This window comes from Pogona vitticeps, chromosome 6, assembly GCF_051106095.1.
Source record: "Pogona vitticeps strain Pit_001003342236 chromosome 6, PviZW2.1, whole genome shotgun sequence".
In the NCBI taxonomy this organism is placed as follows: domain Eukaryota; kingdom Metazoa; phylum Chordata; class Lepidosauria; order Squamata; family Agamidae; genus Pogona; species Pogona vitticeps.
In genome coordinates this window covers 18616569-18639130 of record NC_135788.1, presented here as the reverse complement: position 1 = coordinate 18639130, position 22562 = coordinate 18616569, and the positions used below count along the sequence as shown (strand labels likewise).

Genomic DNA, 22562 nt, shown 5'->3' with positions numbered 1-22562 from the left:
CAAACAAGAAAAAACCTTGCTCTTCAGTTTAAAGAAATTTCGTATCTCCCACACACACAATTTTTTTTAAAAAAATATTCAGCACATTGCTCTGAGGACATTCATTTGGTAGTTCCTTCACTGGGGAGGTGCTTCCTTACATAACAAACACAACTGCCTTCTTCTTACTTCCTAAGTTGCAAACTGAGCATCACTTTACTAGAAAAATTCTTTACAATCTTCCCAGTCTCTGCCTTTATCCGACGAATATATTGCATTTTATTTTAAAAGTGTTTCCACGCATACACTCAGTTCTTTGGTGTTTCAAAAGCTTTGTAAATGACTGAGAACAACTAATAAGCTAGCGGAACACATATGTTAATCCATTAAAAATTTTCACTGCAAAATAACGCTCTGTTTGCATCTACAAGAATTGTGCTTTCATTAGCACAATATTATACACGTCTACCTAGAAGGAAATGCTATAACTGCAGTCAGACTTATTCCCAGGTAAGCATCCATGTGACTGAAGTCAACATCAAATGGAAAAATGAAATGAAATGGCAGAAATTTATGAAATGTGGGAATTTTAACAAACTATTTAAAGGTAAAATTTAAACATGCTACCTATTTTTGGACACTGGGTCCTATTCATAGAAAATTAAGCATGCTTAAGTTCTATCAGTAGAACCATGATTGCAAGAGCTTTATCATGATAAATTACATACAAATAAACACAATAGCTAGAATGAAGACATTGGCTTTTCCCACATGGTTGCACCCCAAGAGGGGCAGTGTTGATCAGAGTGAAAGAATTTACCCCAGCCTGGCAACACTTATACAATAACCAGTGATACACAAGAGAGTGTGGCCCAGAAGAAGCTTCCACACAACCAGGTCAGTGGGCCTGAAAAGTACCTTACCTATTTTACAATCATACCTTCCAAAATGATGACACTCAGGTACACTATAACTAGAATGAAGCATATTAATGATAAAGGGATAAATCAAATGCAGAGAGATGGAAACAAATGGTTTCTCTCACCTATGAATGGAATAGATGCCAGGGAATCACCAGCTGGGCTGGAGCTAGAAGCTTTCCTTTCTTCTATCCTTTTTATATGGACCTCTCGGCGGGCATCATTGGGTAGCCAACAAGTAGTCTCTGAGGCAGGCTCCTGATCATTCACAGCTAAGATGTAGGATGGATGTCGCAAAGGCTGTGGTGTTTGATGGCCAGAAGGAGATTTGTCCCGCAATACAACTGTTTCTGCTTCATCATTTGCAACATCCATTGTCTGAATCTCAGACTGTTTTTCAAAATCTAGAACCTTCCGTCTGACAGAGACATCTAAATTAACTGAGGTAGATAAGTGCTCACTCAGCTGTGGGACAAATTTGGCAGAAGCTGTGCAGGAAGCAGGAGAAAGGGTACTGTTTCCTATGTCTACTTTGTGATCTGGTACACTTTCTCCTTGTATCCTTGGCTGCTGATTTAACAAACCACTGTGATGCACGTGATTTACTTCTCTTTGGTCTTTAGTAATAACACTATCCAGGCTCTGATTAAGGGGAAGTGATGGTTTCACTGCATAGGGTATGGAAGTCTTCAGAGAATTGCTTCTTGTGCTTCTAGATATCGAGTGAGATGATCTTTCCTGAAAAAAGCTTGTAGGCTTTGAAGTTCCACCAGCAGCTGGCAAATTTCGACCAGATTGAAGTATTTTTACATCTGGTTGAACCTTCTGGAATTGAGAGGGAGGCCCTAAAGCCCTGCTGCTTAAGAGTCTACCATCTGCATTATAAGCACCTGGAGCCACAGAAAAATTTGAGCCTCGAAGGGACGAGTGAACCTGAAATCCATGTTGCTGGGACCTCTCATAAATCTCTCGCCAATCATCCTGTTCAGGAAATCCAGTCCGTTTGTAAGTCTTTTTCCTGTCTCTGTTTGCATCTACAAGATTGTCAGAGTGAAAATTTCCTGACAATTCACCCTGTTTGCCTAAGTAGTCCCATGACCGTGTCCTATGATTCCTGGGACTGAGAGATGGTGAGGTTAAAGTGTCTTGCGAGGCACTCCTTGGCCATTCTTTCAACAATACAGGATCCTCTAGTCTTTCTTGTGACATACTTCTTCGCCGGACTGAAACAGACTGTAGGGCTCTATCATGAGAAGTGCTTCTGCGTCGTACCGGTGGAACAATGCGAATTGGTACCACCTGATTATAATCGGTTGTGTTCCGAGATGCCGCTCTTAAACTGTCTAACCTTTCCTGTATAGTTCTGCAACCGTACATATGCAAACGTCTATTATCAATGTATTCTTTGTATGTTTTGTAATTTTTCCAGTCTATCTGTTGGTGGGAATTCAAAGAAGTGTAGTGATTCATAGTCACAGAAGCAGAACCTGGGCTTTGAGTTGGGGATCTAGTAGTTGAGGTACCTTCTGGATGACCTCCATCGTTTCCAGATTTGCTAGCTATTCCAGTGGGATCTGCTGGCCTTGTAAGTGGTGTCTGAGGAAGTACAATGGCAGTGGGCATTGAAGACGATGGTGATGTGATCTGTGCTTTTGTTTTTAGAGTGGTCTGTTCCTTGAAACCATGTCTCACTTCCTCTGTCCAGGGTGACAGACTAGTGTGATTTGTTCTACACGATGAGAAGTCTACAGCCTTCTCAGAAGGCACAACAACAGTTCTTACAGTCTCATTGCAAACACAGACGGCTGTGTTAGATTTTGCAATATCTGGAGGCACTTGTATTTCCATTCTGTAGGCCTTTTCTGATGGTGTGGATGTCCATACAGGTCTACTAATTGGTTGTTTTCCCAGTGAAGAGTCAGGAGACACTTTGTCAATAGATTGTGCCATTACAGAAGCTGGAGATGTTAACCGAGGATAACATATTGGTGGTGGTTCAGGTATATTGAAGGCATTCCCACTGTAGGCTTCATTGCCCTTCTGGTAGGCATCTTGGGAATATGCCTGTACACAGAAAATAAAACGAAATTAATTAACTAGAGATGTGAATGGGAAACCAGCTCCATATTGCAGGGAGATAAATCTAATGGTCAATTATGTCCCTTCTTAAGAAAAGGCTTATAATGTGAAATATACCACAATCTTTGCCAAGGATTGATGCTTAATGTCAAATACCCCATATGTAGAAATATACCATGGAATGCCTCCACAGAAGGAAGAGACCTGTATATCAGGTGGCAGCAAATTCTACCCACTGTTGCAGGTGATCAGAAGACAGGTGGATCTGTTGAATGTATATCTCAAACTGAGCTTCACACAGCCTCCCTTCTTGAGCATTTTTATGGCAGAAGCTATGATTCTAAAGAAACTGACATACTGAATATGGAATTCTACTAGCAACAGAATATTAGCAGTTCTTTGCCACACAGGGGAACCAATAGCCAATGCAGAAATTACTGCATTCTGTATATATTGCATTTGCTAAAAGGCACAATTCTTATATCTAACATGAATAGACAGAGGCGATGTCTTTGTTGTCAGCCAACGCCCATCCTCCTACCAAATTGTCTTACATGTTACTTATTCCTTAAATTCCATACTACTCACAGTAGTGCTATTTTTTAACCCAAAAATACCATCAACATACATAGTTGGTCAGATATTTATAGGCACTTCCTTAAAGTGGAACATAGACTATCATAAGCCATGCATTCATGTATTTCTTGCATGCTTAAAAATGTCCACATTTTCTTGCATTTTAAGTACCTGTCTCCTAAGAAAAACATTTGCTTTAAATTCTGCATGATTCCTTTGGTATCAAGATGTTTCTGTAATCATCAGCTACTGACAGTACATTTGCAACATATACCCAGAACATTGCAAACATCATTGTTTTACAGTTTGCCATGACTTCCTCTAATTCTAATAATAAAATTTAAACAGTTGACAGTATACAGCCTCCCAATGCAGAAACCATTTTCAATCTTTTTTTCAAAACACAGTTTAGGTGTGGTATCATATTACAGCATTTCCTGCTCAAATCATAACATGCTTCATTCAGACAAATCAACATGCCCTGCCTTAACGTAAGACAGGCTGTAAAAGCCCAAATGCAGCCATGAACATTAGACTGAGTGCAAAGTGCTGAGAATAAGGAGGGCGAGGCACTGAAAATGACAAGGCTGCAATAAATATTACTGCAAGCATTAGTTAAGTGCAAACAAAATATTAAAAGCAGAACTGAAAAGGAATAAACCAAGTAACTAATAAAATCAAGGCACACATTTTAAAAGGCAACAAGATAAATTTATAACTGAAATTCAGCTACCCAGCAAATTTAGCTTGCTTTCAGCAACTTGCAGGTTTTAACAGTCCAGCGTCTTGCAGATCTACCAAGAAACACATGCCTTACAAAATCAGAGAAATGGCTACAGTACAGTACATTTCTTACCAGTGCTGTAACATCCTTTGAAAACTGCAGCTGGCAGAAAACAGGAAAACACAGTAAAAGCTGCTTATGGATGTAAAGATAGAATTATGCTGTCATATCGATGCTGGATACACAGCAAGCTAAAAATACATCTACACTGATTTCTCTGGAAGGTACCAAGAGAGGTGAAGGGCAATGGAGCATAAACAATAACTTCAGCCTCCTTATGAGCATGTCTGTCTTAGTCTTTTACCTGCTTCTTGCATTCATTCCCTAGCCTTCCAGAAAAAGAAAATACAGTTGTGCTGTGTTGCTTCAGTGCATCCTTCCTGCTGCAAACGGAGCCCTCTGGTTGTGCTACAAGGCGTCCTTTCTACTAGAGCATCATAACAGTCTTTCATCTCCCCTGAGCTGTTACCATCCCTGCTTCCAGATGACGAAACAAGGGTTTCATTATGCATTTAAAATCCGTGCACCCCTTCCCCACATGCATCGGAACAGAACCACAAGCTGTCAGCTGACTGCTGCTGCTTTCATACTCTGTGTCTGACATTAGAAGGATGATTTCAGAATAATCTTCACAGAAAAACAGTCTCCCCATGTGATCATTTTCATTTTGGGTATCTTCCCATTTTTTCATTGACAAATCAGGAACAGACTGTGTTTCAACTGCAAGGTGTATCCTATGCAGATGTCTCCTTTTTGCATGGTCTCTCATATCAGAAAATGGAGACACACTGTATCTGTGCACTTTTCAGATTAGGGGGAGGAAATGGGAAAGCAGACAAACTGAAAAAAGCATACGAAAAAAGCATGCTTTTCTGTATTCTACAGGAAACAATACATTTGCTCACTCTCTCAAATGTGCCAATACTGCCTCCTTGGTCCTATTTAGGCATACATACTGTATTTCCAAACCTGCAGGTTTCAATATTCTTTTTAAAACAACAACAAACAAACATCAGCTCTGCCTTTAAAAAAATGCTCATAGAAATCTACAGATCACTGCAGTTTTAAATTACAGGTCAAATATATGCTAACAAGAAGTATAATACTGAAGTTATAGCAGAAGGTGACATAGCTGTTCTGAAGGCAGCAGAGTGCATTCAATTTTATTGTCCTTTTTAAAGAAGTGTGCGAAAGCAGCCACCACCGAAAATAGAAATACCGTATTTTTCGCACCATAAGACGCACTTTTCCCCCACAAAACAGGGGGGTAGAAAGTCTGTGCGTCTTATGGAGCGAAGAAAAGAGATTATATTTTCCTGTTTTCTTCTCCTAAAAAATTGGTGCATTTTATGGAAAGGTGTGTCTTATGGAGCGAAAAATACGGTATATGTAGTCAAATTAAAAATCCAAATTCAAAATGGTTTTGTGACTTTTAAAAAACACACCTTTCATATAAATCGGGCTACTGTACACTTTTGCACAATTAAAACTAGTATGCCAGATATGTCTGTTTGTCGAAAGATTGGATTTGGCCACTGTGACACATGCCCTAGTTACTTCCCAGCTGGACTGCTGTAACTTGCTCTATGTGGGGCTGCCAATGGAAAGTGTCAGGAAACTTCAGCGGGTCCAACATGCAGCAGCCAGATTGCTGACTGGGACTGGTTACAGGGATCACATAACCCTCTGTTACAGCAGCTCCCCTGGCTGCCAGTCAGTTTCCAGGCACAATTCAAAGTGCTGGTTTTAACCTATAAAGCCTTAAACAGTCTGGGTCCAAGCTATCCCAAAGGCCGTGTCTTTCATTATGAGTCAGCTCAGGTGTTAAGATAATCAGGTGAGGCCTTTCTCTCGGTCCCACCACCTTCACAAGAGTGTCTGATGGAGAAACACAACAGAACCTTCTCTGTTGTTGCTCCCAGACTTTGGAACTCCCTCCCACAGGAGGCCAGGCTGGCCCGATCTTTGCTGTCCTTCCAAAAGGAGCCAAAGACCTTTCTCTTCAGGCAAGCTTTCCCTCAGTGAGTGACTAGCCACATGGCTGGCTACATGAGTAACTTTTAGATGGATTGATATACACTGTTGCTCTGACTGGTTGGCACTATTTGTGTTTAGCATATCTCACAGTGGTATTTATTTGTTCCTTTTTAGTATTGAGTATATAAAACGTATTGCTTTAATATTGTCTTTTAATGTTGTAAGCTGCCTCTTTATACTCAATGTTCTTAACTTTAAATATTGCATTTTAATGATGTAAACCAGTGTTGTATACTCATTGTTTTCAGCTTTAAACATTGTCTTTCAAAGACCAACTTGGGTCCTTTGTAGGCAGAAAGGCAGGGTGAAATGTTAACAATAATAACAATAACAATAACAACAACAAGAAGAAGCCTTGTCACATTATGTTTTTGCCACTGAATGAGTAGAATCCATCTAAACTGTTGCACTTAGTTCCACTGAATTAAATGGGGCAACCTAGTTGTTTCAACAGGAAATAAATGCAACTGGCTGACCAAATGCAACCTACTGAGCTCCTGAAGCAAAAGCACAAATTCTATCCTAACCATGCCCTACCATAAGTAATGCCTTGTATTTTACAGTTTCTTGAAAGCAACAGCAACATCTGCAACCTTGCAATTTTAATTATCCAGTAGTGCAGATGTATGGGGTTCATGATTTTAGATGTTTATAAACTTTTTTGTGAAGGCAAGAGGAGAAGGGGACAACAGAGGATGAGATGGTTGGACAGTGTCATCGAAGCGACCAACATGAATTTGACCCAACTCTGGGAGGCAGTGGAAGACAGGAGAGCCTGGCATGCTCTGGTCCATGGGGTCACGAAGAGTTGGACACGATTTAACGACTAAACAACAACAACAAAACTAAATTTTAATTGTAACAATGACAATTCTTTAACACCATGGCTCTTAATGAAGAGTGGGATGTAAAAATCACCACCACCACCATCATCAGTAGTAATTGCACTGGACCTTTTGTACTGCAGATACAACTTCTAAGAGAAAGTAATATGTCTACTAAATTTTTTTCACTCTACAAACATTATCTAGTATTAAATCAAATCAGATGCTTATAGGAGCAGGGAAGAAAATAGTATGATTTTATTGACTGCTATTTCAATTTTGATTTTTTTTGTTTTCTTTTCTTTGTAGAGCAAAAACCTTAAGATAGCTGGGTATAGCTTTTTGTAGAAACTTTTTGGATCTCTCCCAGATTTACCATGCACGCATGAATTAATTCATCAAATTCCACATTTCTACTACTGTTGCTCTGATTAAACCCTTGTCTATGAGCTAGCAATTTTTCGAGATGGGAAAACTTTCAGGGCTGAATTATGGTAGACCATGGTCATTAAAGTATGATCTCCCTGATATGCCAAACAGCATATATGGACATTCTGTTTGTGTACTAATGGAGTTATGGCAACTAGCTTCAGGAAATGAAGGATACTGGACTATGTAGACAAACAGCAAGTACTATTCAGTCAAAACTTGTACTGTCCACAGAAAGCCAAAAGCCTACTCAGGAATACACATTGTTGGGTAAATAAATATCTTCGCTCTGGCTTCAGCTTATATAAATTAATACTAGAAAATCTTCTGACAGAAGCACACCAGCCTCTAACCAAGATCCAAAAAGGGAAGACCTGAGAAAGTCCCTTTCCCAAATAGCAGGGCCTCAAAAGGAAGTAAAACAGCATTCTATACAAGTTCCAGACACCAGCCTCAATAATCAGGACAGTCCAGAAAATAGAGATGCAGGTAAAATACACCATTGGCAGACGAGGACTGAGGAGCAGATAATGAATGGATATTCCACAGCCTCAAAAGTAAAGCAAAATGTCAATAGCTTAATTGCTATATCCTTGTCAGTCCACCAAAAGCACACATAGAAAGCTTTGACAACATAAGTTTTGGAAGTTCCCAACAGAATACAAGAAGCTACATAATACACAGTCCTAGAACAAGACAAATTAAACGGAAAGTTTCTGTCCCAGAATGAACTCTTAACGTTTCTGTAACAGGCAAATCTACCTGGCTAGGGTCTGCTACCTCAACTAATTGACAGCTTCATGAGTCACATTCCTGTGTTAATCAACCGTTTTCTCTGTATTTTCACTCGTCCATGACACTCACCACCATGGGGATATGTACAGAGGGTATGCATTTCCACTCCATGAATCTGAAGAAGTGGATTTCTATTTTGAATATCTCAGTGGTTTAGATCTCAGGCTGTGGAGCCAGAAGTTGGGAGTTCAATTCCCACTGTGCTTCCTTGACAGAAGCTGGATTCAACGATCCATAGGGTTCCTTCCAGCTCTACAGTTCTAAGATTATCTAAGATGCACAAAATTCACACTGAAATAAAACTGCTTCCTTTTAAAATGCTCTAATGTTTTGCCTTCTCTCTCTCTTTCCCCTTTAATCTGGCCAATACTTATACAACTGGTTTATTTGTGGAAATTATAATTAATATTACCATTGATTCAGAAATTGAGAGGGGTTATTCCAATGTACTTTTTGAAGTGAATACAAAGTTGATGAGCCACTTATAATATTACAACAAGCAACTTCCCTTGGAACATGGTGTGTAATTCTTCAACTTGGTTCCAGTCACTGGCTGAAATCCATTTGCACAACTTGCACCACATAAGGCTAGTAACGTGATCAGCTGTAGAGATTTTCCAAAATTAAAATCTCCAAACTTCCCAGATCCTAAGGCTCCTCGTGGATCCCTTTTACTGTGGGGAAACTGTTGGGGGCCACAAGATGGAGGTGGTTAATTCAGGAAAAACATCACTGCCAGCAAAATCATTCACAATAAATTCCCCACAATGAAAAGGAGCCTCGTGGTCTTCAGAGGAAAGAAAATTAGACATTTTTAATTAAAAAACAACAACCCATCATTGCCGATAATGTTATCAGCCTGACATTACTTCTGGTAACAAAACTGCAATCACAAATATTTTTCCCCATGTATGTAAAAGGTACATTACAGAAATTTCAACCAAATCACACCAACATACACTGCAATTAGTATTAAATAAAGAGATGACATATCTGGCTTACACATCGTCCAACAAGAAAAAAAAAAAGACACCAGACTGAAACTTTTAAAAAATGAATTTATTATGATGTTGTATTATGCTCACTGAATGTTAACTTATTCCATCCCCAGCACCAAAAAAACTTGCATAGCCAATATAGTGATCCAGAATTTTGCATTAACACAAAAATTCATTAACATAAAAAAATTTGCATTAACACAGTAACACAGGAAACAGTTCAACTCAAGGTGTTGCCAGAATAGCTGCATTGATACAAGTTTTTCATATATGTCTAGTTATAATCCCCTGCAGAATCTAGATTGCATAAACGAAAACATTAGTTGAATGACCATTTTACTCAGAAAAAGGGTTTCATTAACTTTCATCAACTCTGATTTGCTGAATTTAGGTAACAATATTCCCTACATCCTGTCAAAATCACTGTTTTGGTACAAGAGATTATGTAAAAATGCTATTTCGTGAAAAAGACAAAAGAAATCGTCCTGTCCTATATTTCAGTAGAACTTTTCTTCCCTTAGAAAGCACCACTGAGTAATGGATATATCACTTTTTCTACCATGAAGCCTGGCATTATCTGTCTATTATTTGGCCTCCTGACTTAACAAGGTGGTGAAAAAATGCATTTCCCTCTTGTTGCAGAAATTTTAAAACTCTTCATGAAAGAGAACCATACACTAAAAGGGGCAATGCAGCCATATTACTTGTTCCACCTCTGATATTCATGTATTAAGTATGTTGCATACATAAACCTTTACACGTGGAACTCTAATCATACAAAGTTTCCCTCTGCTACAGAGGTAAATAGGGAACATCCTTGGACTCAGACACTGATATAGCTAGCATAGGGCCAAGGGAGAATGGGAGTAATGGGCAGGGTGAGCAGAATCCCTTAACCCCTTCACATGAGTAACACATGAATGGGCTACATCATTTCTCCAATCCAAAATCTAGAGTAAATGAAAAGAAGCTTCAACAAACATGGGAGCCTTACATTGGCGTGGAGAAAAAGGAAGACAGCAGAGATCAGAAGGAAACAGAATCTGCTTGAAAGAACATGAAAATTCTCTAGGAACCAAATCCCTATTTTTAGCATTATGTTTAATGGGAAAATATAGTCTGGCTTACAATGGTTTGTTTTATACTCATCACTGATGAATCAGTATGCTGCCAGTGCAGGAATCTGCTGTATTGCTGAAGGTGAGAAAAGATTATCATAGGTGCCTGGGAACATGAGATATGTGATGGGAAGATCTCACAGAACAAGAACTCCTATCACTACCATAAAGGCTTCTGTTGAATGGATGCCAAACAGATGCTAGTTGGTTTGAATAACCCTGTTCCTCATTAAGACCATCATTTGGCCCCCACTTATATAGAGGTTCCAGAAAAAGCAGCTGAACCAATCTCCAGCTTCTCAGTGTGTGTAAGGGAAGATCCAGTTATTGAGTACATGGCGGATTTTTTTTTCACGGTAAAAAGACACCTAAAAAGATTCCCTCGTTGGATTTTTTAAAAATTAGAGTTAATTATCACTTAAAAACTAGCTTGTGCATCTATTTCTACTGACAATTTTTATCACAGACATTTTAACTTTCTTCCAGGAATGTGTACCCTGTTCATTTTAATCCAGAGTCTGGTTTAGATTCTATTCTGTTACAACCTACTGCTCTCTCATGGCTGCTGTTAAGCTTCTTGAGTATATAAAGAGTAGGAAGGCTCATCTTGTTTCTCTTTTTCATTTCACAGTTCCATGTTTTACACTCTGTTATCACACACATAAAAAAACAACAAGATAAAAGAAGACAACAAACTAAAAAGAGGAGCATGGACATTGCAACTATAGTAAAAGTATTTGAAGATTCGGTCTGCTAAGAACATAGACTAAGCAGCTGTATGTTTGTCTGTCTGTTTTTCGTTTGTTTGAACACCTTACTTTAGTAACCGCTTCAGAAGCAAAACTTACCAGCTGAAGGATGTCTTCATCTTTTGGCATAACACTAAGTTCCAAACTGCTGCCACTGTGGGAAAGGTAGAAACATGCTTCTGTATTAACAAGACATATTACTACACTAACCAATCCAAAAATTAACTCACTCTTTTTAAGCTTCTCTTTTAATGCATTTTAAAAAAATACTGTATATTGATTATCTTTTTCAATACTCACTGCTAAATATAAATATTTATTTTCTTATGCATCTGTTGGATGTAATTGGATTATCATTATTATTCTTTTTGGCACACTGTCAAAAATCAGCCTGAATAGTTTTTTAATGGGGGCAATGTGTGGCTTCACTTGTGATGCAAGGCAGAAGGATTTTTGCCCTTGTAAGCACAGAGACCAGTCCAATGGCTTGTACAAAGCTTGTTCTTTGTACAGGAATCTCGTGGTGCAGTGGTTATACTGCTGTACTGCAGCCAAAACTGTGCTCACGACCCAGGGTCCAATCCCAGGTAGCCAGCTTAGGACTGACTCAGCCTTCTATCCTTCTGAGGTTGGTAAAATGAGTACCCAGCTCGCTGGGGGGGGGGGGCAATGTGTAGCCTGCATAATTAACTTGTAAACCACCCAGAGAGTGCTTGAAGCACTAAGGGGTCGGTACATAAGCAACATAATTTACTTTTGCTTTGCTTTTGTTCTACCTATTTACTCAGAGCAGTGGACACTTGTGCATGAAGATTCTGTGTGACCTAATTATAGACATAGTCTGGGAGGCTAAAAAAATTATATATTTAAAACATGTTCATAACACACTGGATCCACAAAAATAAACTAAAAACATTCAATATATATATTCTGCATATATGGCATTAGAATCAAGCAGTGCCACAGTCACATATTTTCTTATCCTCTAAATGAAAGTAATCATAATTGTCAGCAGTATGTAATGTTCAACACAGGATAATAGGTCAATTTGTATATCTTATCCATTGTTTCGGCATAAAAGAGATAGCAGAATTCTTCATACAGGTTTCACAGTGTTTCAGGTTACGCAATCCCCAGCAGCACTGGCCATCAGGCAGAGTGAGGCAGTAGCCATGGGTTCTGGTTACTGGCGGGCAAGCTAGTATCCTTAAAAGACACCTAAGCTATCCTGCTTCCTTATGGTGCTCTGAACAATGCTATGTGGTTCAAACTGTTATTTTGTGTTTCAACTGTCCATCTGCTTTGAAGCTATAGGTCAAGTGGGGAAATATGTTATCTTCCTTCTCACGTGGCAAAATGTCTTAGGACAGGCTTGGCTCCCAACTCAAATCACAAAGTGTATAGTATGTGTCCGTACAGTACATGTCAACAACTTTCTCAAAATCAAATTCAATCTAAGATCCAACTTTCCTGTATCAACAAAAAGGCAGCTTTCAAAACAAGTTTTCCTAAATAGTTATTTTCAATATTTACAAAAAAGCAGAACTTAATTTATGCAAATGAATTTCATACCACTAGCATTTCAGGGCTATCCATCTCAACATTTCACAAAATAATACCAACAGATGCCAAACCGGTACGGAAATTTTATAAACTATTTTCTTAACGCTAATAAAAATGCAATCATTCTCATTATATAACATTCTCATATTAAATGTCACCCATAGAATGGAAGTGACAGCTTGAGCATAATATGAGGTAGAGTCCATGAATTCTTAGAATTTGCTATGTAGAGCACCAAACACATAACCTAATTTTAATTTCACATCTGCTGCTCAGTCAAAGTTGGCTCAGAGTCAAAAGAGATTGAAGGAAGAAAACTCATCAGGATACAATTTATAAGAGAGTAGAAGACTTATTTTCATAAGTAGAGCAATTTTGAAGGATGTGAGAAAGAGGATCAATTTTTTCAGTTCCCAAGAAAAATCCAGTTTTTTCAATGGATTTTCCAACTGTTTGAGTGATAGGTACTCAATATTTAGCATACTCTGTATTGTACACTAGTATAAAGCCTAAGTTACTTTGCCATGTTACATTTAAAAGATACAAAGAGAACACCTAAGAAAGTTAAAGATGATAAACAAAAATGTTTCAGAATAAAACCAAGTACTACTTCTTGGTTACTGTTCAGGTCTTGATCTAACCTTCCATATGGAAATAGTTGCCAATTTGTGACAACAGAACATGTGGCTGTAAACTGGTCTCTGGGTTCTCCAACTTCAAAATGTGGTTGGAGGCTTATGATTGAATAGATCTTTGATACAGACAAATTTCCAACTACAGCCTGAAATGGTACACCATGACCACAGGTTTATTGTAGCACCTGCTGCTCATGAAAACCAGGACTTAGACCAGACTCTCTCTATCTCTCCCCACCTTCTCACAATCTCAGAAAAATCTCATACCCTACTGCAGGATACAGCCAAGGGCCATCTGCTGATGTTAATGGACTACAATCCCCATTATCTCTGATCAACAACCAAAGCAGGTAGGTTGAAGGGAGTTAGAGCCTTACAAACCTCTGCAGAGCCAGAGGTTCTGAAACTGGATTTTAGAGGGAAGGATTATTGGAAAACCTGTGGCCCTCCAGATCAACAGTCTAATAGATTTGCTAGAAGAAACAGATGATAAACTCTAATCTACATTGCACAGATTTAGTGCCCTTTTCAATATAATTAAGTGCTACCAACAAAGGAAGAGGCCAGTTTGGAGTACTCTCATCTGATGGCTGGTGGTTAGATGGGTGACAGCTCCTGAATTGGGACAGGGTTGAAAGGGACTTTTAAATCATTCAACTATGATTCATCACATCCCAGTTATCATAGTGTAAAATGTAATTCAGAACCAGCTACTTCTCTTAAGAGGCAGTTTAGTGGAATTCAAAACTATACAATGAGTAAGTATCTTACCTGTTCTGAATTAAAGCAATTACTTGAGAATATGTCTTCCCTAGAACACTTTCCCCATTCACTTTTATAATTCTGTCACCTGTAACAAGGAAAGAAGAAAAAGCCTATTTAGGTCCTCAAGTGCAGGCAGGAGTGATTTACAGTTCTCAGATGTCAGTGCAGGTACAAACAATTAGTCTGTATTGTACAAGGAGTGAAAACATATGAAGCTCTTCTCAAATCTTCCTATAAATACGTACACTGGCTATGAGCTTCAAATTTCTAAAAATTATATAAAGCAGTAGAACAAATTCAAGTAACTCAAATTTTTGCAATAGGATCAACTGAAGAGTTGGATGGGTTCCAACAAACAACATCCCCTTAATTAATAGAAACAAACATTTTGTCATCTTTGTTCCATGAGCAGTTAGGAACTCATTGACAACAGCTCAGCAACTAAAAATTTTCCCAACCATATATAAAGAAAAAAGCACCTGTGCATAATCCAGCTTCAAAAGCAGGCCCTCCTTCCTTAACCTGTTTAACAAATATGGTATCCATTGGCTCCAATCTGTTTCGTCGCTTCCCTGAATAAAAAAATGAGAAGTTATTACTAATTAGAAACTTTTGAACAATTGTAAGACATTTACCTTTGTATTAATTATAAGGAAGCAAACTAATTTAAATCATATTAAATCAGTGTTAATATCTGCTGCATTTAAAGCAAACAAATGTGAAATATTTTATGAATACTAGGAAGTCTTTGAATTGCCTCTTTAAACATGCTTTGAAACTATTACAGAACAAGAAAGGTGTCCTGTCTGTTCACATTTTTCAGAATCCTTCAGTAACTACTTTTTCACATCTGCTCTATTCATCAGTACATAACGGTGGGATCTTTTTTGAAATCAACTTTAGTGAAATTACATTTTCTATTAGTGACTTAAAATACAATTTTAAAATAGTTTTTTTAAACCACACTACAAATGTTAATCAGTTCATAAATGCCTAAAATTCTGCGTTATCACCATGATAAATACATTTTGTAAACAGTAACCCAAAATATTTTGCAATTACCACTACTACTACCATAATTGTCACTAATAGTATATATTTCACCAATTATGTTTCCAAACCAACATACGTACAAATGCCTGTAACATCTGATGAAATGGGCTGTATTGTATAAATGCTTATACTGTAATATACAGTGGTACCTCGCAAGACGAATGTAATTCGTTCCGTGAGAATCGCTATCTTGCGAAAGACAGCGATTATCACGGGAACCTCTCACAGGAACCTATGGGAACCTCGCAAGACGAATGAAATTTATTCGTCTTGCGAGGCATCTGTCTCGGGGGAGGATGTCTTGCGAAACATGGCCATAAAAGAAACCGTCTTGCGAGGCACCATAGCGATTGCAAAAACCAATTGTCTTGCGGGTTTTTCATCCCACGAGGCATTCGTCTTGCGAGGCACCACTGAATTTGTTGGTCTTTAAGCGACTCTTGTTTTTAGAACGCCTTTTACCATAACTTGTGACTGTGAATTTAACAACTTAATGAATTCACATCTTGTTTCAAGTACTTTCTTCTTGTGGTTTTAAATCTGCTCAGTGTTAATGAATGATCTCAAGTTCTTGTGTTATTTGTGGAAGAAAAAAACCTCTTTGTATTACCTGTTTCCCTGAATAAAGTATAGGCTCTTTCCAAATAGCTATGTCTATCAGGGACTGAGAAGCTTATCAAAAGGACAAACAAGAACAGAATTCAAATTCTGCAGTAGAATCAAACTTCATCAGGGCAATAAAAAAAGCAGAACATTGATATAATGAAGGTACTGCCATTACAAAGAATTTAAATTTTGTTTTATCATTAACATGCATTCTGTGCTTTATAATCGAAACCAGAGTTTATCAGCTACTTACAGAAAGAAAAAAATGTGATGAACATCAGTTTTTGATGTTGTATTACAGCAGGGATGGGCACTACTGGCTCTCCTGATCTGGTTCTACTACAAATCTGATTCACTCTAGCATAGCCAATGGTGAGGAATGCAGGCAGCTGCAATCCAGAAATATATGGAATATAGTTTACCCACACCATTTTACAGATTCTGCTTTTTTAAAAAAAAGGAACTAAGGAATAACAATGTAACTGGAGAAAGCAACACATTACAAGTTGAAGACAAAATTAAAAATCCATTCCTGTTTTTTTTTCCAAAATAAAGTTATTTGGAATTTATTCGAAATTCACCCAGAAGGTATGTGGCATCTGGAATCGTGAATGCTTACCCAAGTACAACTTGGGTGGCATAAATATCAAAGGCAAATTACCATCAGCATTTGTTTCTCTTGCCATTGGCCACGTCATGCAAGTGTTATATGACTTTTTTTTAAAAAAGCATCGACTTGGGAGACATAGACAGGGAATATATGTATGTGATTCTTCCTGTGTCAAGAGTATTTCTTCCAAGAATGCAGAACACATCCATCCTAACCAGATGATAAGTGATGAGGGCCTAAAGAAAACTTTAAACACACACAAAGGCACACACATATTGGGACCAAAGGACTGGCAGATTTTGCTCCAAAGTCCAAGGTTCCAACCCCTGAGTTGTATAAACCTTACTGCATTGGATTAATCTGGATTAATCCTAGCTTGGGAAGAATAAAATAAATCCCTTACATACAATACTGCATATAAACAGGTATGTGAATGCCCCAATGTTTCTCAATTACAGAAAAATTTATAATTAGACACTTATTGTAATGATTTCACTTTCAGGGTAGTGGAACAGCCAGAATACATTCTGTAAAGAAGAACAAATTGACTATAGCACTGGCAAAGATGAGGCTTAACAGCTCACATGGCATGAGAATTGTTCACCAACAGAGGGGAAAAGAGGAAATTGAAATGATGGTGGTTGCTATGGATACGGCTACACAAAAATCAGAAGACAAATGGGAAGGAACATGAGTATCAGAATACTGAGCAGTAAGTGCCAAAAATATCTTGCTGGGATTAGGTTCTGTACTATAGCTAACATGCCACTGAGGTAAAAGGAAACTCTTTTTCCATTTAAATGAACAACTATATATTTCTTATTAAAATGGCAAGGTCAATTAAGCAGCAGCAGCTAAACAAGGAGTGCCTAAACAAATTATCTTGAAGGAAAGACAGCTTAGCCTCTCAACTAAATGGAATTTACAGAGTTTATTCACTATATCCCCACTGATCCAATGGACCTACTCTAGTTGCAACTTAGTGTTGGATTTCAGGCATTACAACACTATTCACATGCTGAGATTTCTATAAAATATTAATTTGAAAAATAAATAGTGTAGGTAAGTTAATGCATCTTTCTTCTAAAAATTGAAGCTTTAAAAAAACAAAAATGTAAAAAAAATCAAATGAATGATTCTCTTATAATGTCATAAAAAGTTCTTTACCTATTGTATGCAGTTGGCTGAACATTAGAAGTGACAACATTCCAAAAAAAGCCTTCTTAAAATAATGTTCAAATTAAAACAAGTTTGGATAACACGTTGAAACAAAATCTAACCATGCTCATATACCCTGTATAAGTTTATAAAAACACAGTATGTTAAATCTGGAAAAAAATGTTTTGATCCCACAGATTGGGGAAAAAAGGACCATGTGAATATTTGTTTCCTTGTGGACTTGTGTCACTCAAGGAAAGCTGAACCTTTGTTATTCCAATCACAGCTTGAATTTTTTGTACATCATTGCAAAAACTAAAATACAGAATAGATCATAGAGCCTCAACTGTGCTTCCTTCCCAGACATGTCTTTTCCATCAGTCACACTAAATTGTAATTAGGGCTGTTCTGTCAGACATACATTCATTTAAAACAAAAAACCAAAAACCTATGCACCTCAAGCAGTGACAGTTTCTTCACAGACAAGCAGGAAATTATACAGTATATCAGAGCCAGAGCTTCCAAAACACCCCTTCCATGATATTAAATTTCTCTTTAAAAAACAGCAACAGCTAAGACAGCGACATCAGGACCATCAGATAAATCCTTTTTAACTGATATTAACTTAAAGAGCTTTCAGAACAACACAGCAGTGAAATTATTAAAACAGCATAATGCCAGATAGGCAAAGCTAGCTTGTAGACTGGTGTGAAATGCTCTAAAGCTGGGGATTTCTTTATTTTTCAGTGTACCCTTTAATCACTAGACCAACATATGTTTGCTTATCTATCTACCTATCTTAACCCATGGTAGCTGGTGGAATTGTTGAACTGATGTCTAGTCATAATAGACTGGATAAGGTCCAATGCACTGAAATTCAAACATACATGTCAGAATTCAATGGCATGCTTCCACTTGATCCCTCAGCTTTCACCAGATCACAGAAACCCTCCCTCCTGCAGCTCCCATGCACTCTAGAAATGTTTTCTGATAGTCTGGGAATCCCCCCCCCCCACAAGATGTTTCGGGTGTATGGGGGCCTACAGTAGGAGCAGAAGGGGAATAAACTTGTAATTCCATTGCTGTTGGATACTGAATTACAACCACTCAGTATTGGCCACCGAAAGGATGATGTGTACCAGAACTAGTTCTCTCCTAAATCTGGAGTTAGCAAGATATTTTTCTTTTATGATAAGGACAATGCATTTAGGATGACTTTAAAAAGAGATTTTGAAGTGCTCTACAAGGATATCTGCTGCAAATTGCACAGAATAAATGGCAGATGCAGCAAAAGGGCAGGTAGCTTCCTGGAGTGCACATGCAAAGTAGTCTGTAGTGGGCTAAAAACTCCTAGTATCAGATAAATGCTGGTAGTGTCTGACCCACTTAGCTGGGAACAGAATTTACTGCAGAGACTAACAAACTGCAGCCTGGGGGCCAAATGTAGCGCTACCAAATAATATTTTTGTGACCCTAGCCCTCTGCAGAACCATCTTTACCAGGAAAAAAAAGGGAATTGCAATTCATAGAAGTCGTAATTTACTTTTTTAAAGCAGATCATGCCCCATCCCATTTAACATTCTAAATCATCATTTTTTCCCAACAAGAAGTGGATTTTTAGCCACTACAAGTATTTGAAGGCTGTGCAGCCTCCAGAATTGTCTATCTCTACTTGAGGGGCATGCTAGGAAACTCCATGAATATACTGAGCTAGTGTACTAGGTGTACTGTTAAAAAGAATAATCATGAAAGGGACCAAAGGCACAACTTCATGAGTGTGATACTTGGAAAATTATGTATGGTTCTGGCTCTTACATCTCAAAAAAGATGCTAAAGAGATGAGAATATAGAGCCTTTTAGCACAGAGAAAAAGCAAGTAGGAGGCAGCAAAATATGGATGTATAAACTTAGGCCTAGTGTGAAGAGCGTGGTTAGAGAGCAGTACATTTCTCTCTTTCATAATATTAGAACCTAGGGTCTCCCAAAAGAACTGAATAGTGGGACAATGCCAGGCACAGAATAGGAAGTTATCTTCACACAGGACATAGGTCAGCTATGGAATTTGCTACTACAAGGTTGTTTATAACTTAAATGGCTTTAAAATGGGATTAGACATATTCATGCAAGATAAAGTATCAGTCATGATAGCCATGTACTACCTACAGGATCAAAAGAAACTATCCATGTGAAATACAACAGAGGACAAGGGATATTGCCCTCACACGCTCCTTGTGATCTTTCTATAGGCATCTGGTTGGTCACTGGAAAAAAACAGATACCCAGTCTTTTATTAGATCTACTTTGGGTCTCTTTACATTAAGCCTGATCCCAGGTGTAAGAGCAAATTGCTACCACTCCAGCAAAATCAAATGTTTATGTACCAACAGCTTTACAGCCTCAAAAATTAACATAAAGTGTAGGAGGAATATGGAGGATGTTCCATGTCTAAATTATCTACATTTCAAGTGTGTTATGTAACTGCATGAAAAAGTTAGCAAGATGCAACTACTTTATGTCTAGCTGACCCTATACAGAGCCTACACTCATCAAATAGCATGGATACTGGAAAGTTTCCCATGGGTCAAACTATAGCATCGTAAACATTCACTTCAACATGAATGTTTACAATTATAAATTCCCTTTCTTCCAAAAGAAGTGGCTACAGGGGCTCCTGACCTGAATTAGAAACCTGGAGGGTGGGTCCTTTAACCCTTTCCACCTACTCTATTTTCTCAGTGAAAATTAACCCTCAGCACTACAGGATCTTAAAGGAGTTGTTTGCAATAAACAGCACCACTGGGACACACAAGTGTGTTGGAGGCAAAAAAAAAAGGCGAAGTAGCCCTCTCACTATTTCAAGGTTACAGTTGTAAGTAGATGTTAAATCACACACTTCAAAGTGTGTGCTTACCATATAGTTTGTCCATTAGACTTAAGAATGGCGTGGCAAAAATGGAAATAAGCAAGAATTTATTCAATAACTTGGCAGCTCAGTGGTTTAGGTAACTGGCTGTTGAGCTAAAGACTGGGAGTTCAATTCCCCACTAAGCCTCTTTGACAAGGCCTGAACTTGGTGATCCATAGAGTCCCTTCCAGCTCTGCAGTTCTAATATTATAAGATGCTAACAGCTAGGTTGTAGCATATGACAGCTCTCATAAAAACAATGTAAAGCTCATTTAGTCTTTAAAAAATTCTTTAGAAATATAACTCATATATATCTCTTAGGTGGGATATACAGTAATATGGGCTAGTTGGGCTTAGTTTCCATTTAATTTAGTATGACTAACTAGTTATGACTAAGTTGAAATCCATTTATTTTAATGGGAATTAAGCATGGCTTCCTCTGGATTCAAACTTGAAAGCACATGGCTTGCGCTTTCCAAAGTACTGTACTACATTTTCTTTATGTTTATTAAACAATCGCACATTTCAGCCTAATGTTGTACTAAAGAGACTACCACTAGATGGCTCCTTTGCATATAGTTTGTGTGATAACACAATAACAATTTTACATATAGGAATATGCTGTGATCCTATACACTACATCTTATATTTGTTTGTGTGATAATTTATATTTTTTTTATGTCGTGCAACTACAGTAGTAGCTAAGCAACTACTCTGGGTGGCAGACACAAGAAAACAAAAATAGAAAAACAATAAAAAAACATCAAAAGGAAAAGATTCCAAATTCTGGCACCATGATAAGCATGGGTGCAATAAACAAGACAGACACATAGGCTACAAAAAACACATTTGTGGCCAGCGGGTCAAGAGGGATACATTATGTCGCTTTGGGGCAAGCTACAGAGATGCCTGGGAGAACAAACAGGTCTTACGTTGTCTTCCAAAACCCATGAGGGATGGGGCTAGCCAGGCCTCCTAGAGGAAGGGAATTCCAGAGTGAAGCGGTCATCACAGAGAAGGCCCAGCTGTGGGTGGCAGACTTCCCAGGCTCCCCCAGGGTAGCCACTCAGAACATCCCCATATAAGTGGTATGGGTGGGACAGGCAGATGTTTTGAGGGAGAGGCATGCAGACAGGTAACAAGGTTCTAAACCATGAAGGACTTTAAATATCAACATAAGCACCTTGAATTTGGCCTGGAAGCATACAGGCAAACAGTGCAGACAGTCCAGGATAGGTGTTATATGATTGTATTGAGATGTTCCGGAGACCACTTTGGCACCAGCGTTCTGCACCAGCTGCAGCTTCCAAACCACCTTCAAAGGCAGTCCCATGCAGAGAGCATTGCAACAGTCTAATTTCGAGATTACAAGACCATGGACCAACATTGTGAGGGAGTTCCTGTCGAGATGGGGTGAAAGTATGCAATCTGGCTCAGCTGGTAAAAGGCAGACCTGCCACGGTCAAGGTCATTCTCCATTGTGGGGACCAAGCCCAACAGGCACACCAAGATTTCGCACCTGATCCTTCAGAGGGATTGTGACCCTATCAAGACCAGGTAGGCAGCCACCAAGTAGATCAAGGGTCCCTCCCAACAACAGGACCTCCATCTTGTCAGGATTCAATTTTAATCTGGTAGCCCTTGTCCAGTCCATAACTGTGTCCAGGTAGTGCTCCAAGGTCTTCACAGCTTCCGCTGCTGAGGAGGAAAAGGAGAGAGTGAGTTGCATGTCATCAGCGCACAGATGACAGCAAACTCCAAAACTCCAGATGATCTCACTCAGTGGTCTCATATAGAAGTTAAATAGCATGAGGGAGATGATTGACTCCTGTGGGACATCGCATTGCAGTACCCAAGGGGATGACACAGCCATACACACCCCAGCTGAACCCTCTGGTACCAGTCCTCAAGGAAGGAACAGAGCCAGCTCAATGTTGAACCTCAAATCCCTAACCCCAAGAGCCAGTCCAGTAGAATAC

The 22562-nt window shown here is 38.6% G+C and overlaps 1 protein-coding gene across 3 annotated transcripts in view; it reads right to left on the bottom strand.

The window, feature by feature from the left end:
* Positions 1 to 22562, bottom strand: part of ARHGAP21 (Rho GTPase activating protein 21) — an 82446-nt gene that overhangs the window by 36512 nt on the left and 23372 nt on the right. Inside the window, exons 4-8 of one of the 3 annotated variants that reach the window (XM_020801575.3) lie at positions 14731 to 14823; positions 14258 to 14336; positions 11388 to 11442; positions 4411 to 4440; positions 1025 to 2963 (exon numbers count right to left, since the gene is read on the bottom strand). In XM_020801575.3, the coding sequence (XP_020657234.3) occupies positions 1025 to 2963; positions 4411 to 4440; positions 11388 to 11442; positions 14258 to 14336; positions 14731 to 14823 (2196 nt within the window). Of the gene's footprint in view, positions 1 to 1024; positions 2964 to 4410; positions 4441 to 4642; positions 5135 to 11387; positions 11443 to 14257; positions 14337 to 14730; positions 14824 to 22562 lie in introns of those variants that run through there. The other 2 variants (XM_078378635.1, XM_020801596.3) reach the window with 2 other exon arrangements.